General features: G+C 31.0%; 1 protein-coding gene across 4 annotated transcripts in view; it reads right to left on the bottom strand.

Moving 5' to 3' along the window:
- Nucleotides 1-3,852, bottom strand: part of LOC123008588 (fatty acyl-CoA reductase wat-like) — a 10,848-nt gene that overhangs the window by 3,069 nt on the left and 3,927 nt on the right. For 2 of the 4 annotated variants that reach the window (XM_044404463.1, XM_044404460.1), the window contains exons 2-6: nucleotides 2,778-2,978; nucleotides 927-1,175; nucleotides 734-879; nucleotides 583-692; nucleotides 332-533 (exon numbers count right to left, since the gene is read on the bottom strand). In XM_044404463.1, coding sequence (XP_044260398.1) covers nucleotides 332-533; nucleotides 583-692; nucleotides 734-879; nucleotides 927-1,175; nucleotides 2,778-2,969 — 899 coding nt within the window. In that variant the 5' untranslated portion in view covers nucleotides 2,970-2,978. Of the gene's footprint in view, nucleotides 1-331; nucleotides 534-582; nucleotides 693-733; nucleotides 880-926; nucleotides 1,176-2,777; nucleotides 2,979-3,044; nucleotides 3,574-3,852 lie in introns of those variants that run through there. The other 2 variants (XM_044404462.1, XM_044404461.1) reach the window with 2 other exon arrangements.

Below are 3,852 nucleotides of genomic sequence, written 5' to 3'. Positions count from 1 at the left end.
GAAAAAGAAAAAGAAAAAGAAAAAGAAAAAGAAAAAGAAAAAGAAAAAGAAAAAGAAAAAGAAAAAGAAAAAGAAAAAGAAAAAGAAAAAGAAAAAGAAAGGAAAAAGAAGAAAAAAAAGAAGAAAAAAAAAACAGAAAAAGAAGAAAAAAACAAGAAGAAACAGAATAAGAAAAAGAAAAAGAAGAATAAAAAGAAGAAGAAAAAAACAAAAAAAAGAAGAAAAAGGAGAAGAAAAAGAAAAAGAAGAAGAAAAAGAAGAAGAAGAAGAAAAAAAAGAAAAAGAAGAAGAAAAAGAAGATGATTATAAAATTTGAAATTTCTAGTCCTACCTGTCATTTTTTTTACTTGCGACATCCCAGGCCGCTGCGATAATTCCAGCCACGCAAGTGTCAACTGGGACAATATCAGCGACGACATCTTCATCACATGGAAAAACACGAAGAAGGCCAGAACCAGCCCCAGCCACTGCCCCTGTAGGTCCATACAAATTATCAATCCAACTTTCGATCGGTTCCTTATACGTTGAAATGACTAAAACATTTTTTTTTAATTTATATCACATACAATTTTTTTTTACTACCAATTGCCGGGCGAAAAATCCCAATTGGTAAACTCGTTGCTGTATTTCTGATCAAAGCCTCGGCTAAAGCTTTGGTAAATGTGTAAGTGTTGGGCCATTTGCCTATAATTCTAAACCCACAATTTTTTTTATTTCGTTTTAATTTTTTTACCTTGGTGTGAGTTTGTCCGCTTCACTTTTTGAAACTTTCTCCAATAAATTTCCAACTTTTTCATAATCCACTGGATAGTCGTAGAAAGTCTCATCGATTGTGTTTAAATGACAGTTGGAGTAGGCCGTGGACACGTGGATTAGAGACTAAAATAGACGAAATTAAAACTGAAAAAAAAAACTAAAATTGAAACCTTTAAATTTTTCATTTGACGACACAATTCGATCATGTCGGCCGTTCCTTTAACGTTGATTGAATACGAAAGTTTCAAATTTTCGTCAAATCGGACAGTGGCGGCGACATGAAACGCAATATTCACTTCTGACATTAATTTCTGACGATCGGTGATAGTCAAACCAAGACCGGAAATCGAACAATCACCGGAAACGGCCACCACGCGGTGGCGAAACTTCGGACGCTCTTTCTTCAATCTTTCAAAAATCTAAAAAAAAAAATTCGAATTTCGCGGGTTGCAACAATAGTCCGGTCAAAATAGACATTTCAAATACCTAAAACACCATTAGGAATAAAGTGTCAAAAGTCCCCATCGATCCCATGTGTGCTAAAAAAGTTATCCGGGGTCAAAGGTCAAAATTTAATGTTTTTTAGATTTTTTTCGAAAACGGCAAGTTTTATCAAAAAAGTAGTTCAGACAAAAATTATAGATCTTAAAATTATCTACAAAAATGGTCCTTATACTTTTTTTCTAAGAATCACCATTCCTGAGATATCGCGATTCTAAGAGTTGAAGGAGTCACATTCTACATGATATGCACATACAGAGTGCGCCAGAACTCGCGCCCCAAAGAAAAATGTAGGGTAAGGTACCAGGAACATGGAAAAAATAAAAAAAAAAAATTATCTATAAAAATTTCGAAGTTATGAGAGTTTAAATTTTGCACTTTGACTCTTATTTATTTCTGTAGGATAAATAATTTTCCACGTTTTTTTGCTACAGGCTATTAGAAGCGGAAACAGGGAAGCTGTATCCTAAAATGCAACTCTGTTTAACGTTATTTGTGGCTTTTGTTGGCAAAAGTTTTGTACCTTTACTAAATAATTGTAAAAAAACATATACAAGATCATTAGTATCATTAAATAGACATAAAAAATGTCAAATGTCAAAAAATAAATGTCACAATTTTTTGACAGATAGAATTTTTTAAACATTTTTCCATGTTTCTGGTATCTTATCTTACTTGAAATTTTTCTTCTACTTCATAAAAATTATAAATATCTTGATTCCATTAGAATTAAAAAGAATTTATTTGGTAATACATACAGGGTGTTCAAAAAATCGTGCATTTCCTTGAAAGGGAGTAATTGGGTAGTGCCCAGAGTACTGAAACAATGTTTAAAAAATTCTATCTGTCAAAAAATTTTGACATTTGACATTTTTTAATGTCTATTTAATAATACTGATGATTTTGTATATGTTTTTTTTTAATTATTTAATAAAGGTACAAAAATTTTGTCAATAAAAGCCACAAATAACATTAAACAGAGTTAAAGTTTAGGATACAGCTTCCTTGTTTTCGCTTCTAATAGCCTGTAGCAAAAAAACGTGGAAAATTATTTATTCTACAGAAATAAATAAGTGTTAAAGTGCTAAATTTAAACTTTCATAACTTTGAAATTTCTATAGATAGATTTTTTTTTTAATTTTTTCTATGTTCTTGGTACCTTACCCTATTTTTGGCATTTGTCTTTGGGGCACTCTGTATGTGCATATCATGTAGAACGTGACTTCTTCAACTTTTAGAATCGCAATATCGCAGGAATGGTGATTCTTAGAAAAAAAGTATAAGGACCATTTTTGTAGATAATTTTTGTTTGGGCTACTTTTTTGATAAAACTTACCGTTTTCGAAAAAAAATTAAAAAACCTCAAATTTTGACCTTTGACCCCGAATAACTTTTTTAGCACACATGGGATCGATGGGGACTTTTGACACTTTATTTCTAATGGTGTACCCAAGGTCTCCACCAAAATTTTCCTTATTTGACCACTATTTTTATGACTACAACCAATCACAAACACTTACAACGTTGTCAAAAATATCATCGAGTCTGGTGTGCACATTTTTCCCCTTTTTTTCCCTAATCAGGAGAAAAATGGTGGCGACATCTGTACTTCTTAGCAATTTCTCGATGAGAATCTTCCCCATAAAGCCCGTCCCGCCGGTCACTAGCACATTCTGTCCATCGTAGAATTTACAAATTTGGGAATCCCCCATTTTGTAAATCTGCAAAACGAAATTTAGCCAATTCCGTTCCGGTGATTTTCTCCCGCCACCCTGTATATTACTTACGTTACAGTATAGTAGAGGACATAAAACTTGTCCTTGACTTTACTTTTCATGAGCGTAGAATTAAGGGAGGCGTCTCGCAAGTGCGCATTTATGGAATTTATTACAATCACGAACGAGGTCTCGATAAGCAAAATCAGAGGTGGCTAAATGACACACATTGAGGAAGACGTGAGCGGAAACGAAACGTTTTGGGATATCGGATTTCGACACTGGGACTGTCTTAACTAATTTTCTAATTAACCACACACTAAATTGTAATTATCAATTTTTTACTAATCAAACAATTTACTAATTGAGTTAATTAATCCAATTGTACTTATTTTATTGGAATTAAACGAAATAAATTACGAAATTTTGATTAAGATATATTACATTCCAATTTTAATTAGATTTTAATCAGTCCAAGTAAATTATAAATAATTATTTCCTTTGGTACATATGGGACTGTCCTAACTAATTTTCTAATTAAGCACAGTTATAATTATTTGTTATAATTGCGATTTTTTTCACTAATTAAACACAAATTAATTAATTCTCGTTAGTAGTATTAATTTTATTAGTAATTAAACGCAATAAATTAGCAAATTTCGATAAAATTAAAATCAATTATAATTCAGTAGTAAATTGCAATTAATTAGATGTTTAATTAAAGTTCAACTTAAACTAGATAATTTTTTTTGGTACACTTAGGACTAAAATTGCCATTTTTTTCACTAATTAAACACAAATTATTTAATTCTTCCTAGTATTCATTTTAATTACTATTATTAAGTCAATTAAACGCCTCAATTCAGCAAGTTTTGATAAA

Source organism: Tribolium madens, unplaced genomic scaffold (genome assembly GCF_015345945.1).
Source record: "Tribolium madens isolate multiple individuals breed KSU strain unplaced genomic scaffold, Tmad_KSU_1.1 Scaffold_71;HRSCAF=194;Tcas5.2_LG6, whole genome shotgun sequence".
NCBI lineage: Eukaryota > Metazoa > Arthropoda > Insecta > Coleoptera > Tenebrionidae > Tribolium > Tribolium madens.
This window is presented reverse-complemented; position numbering and strand designations above follow the sequence as displayed.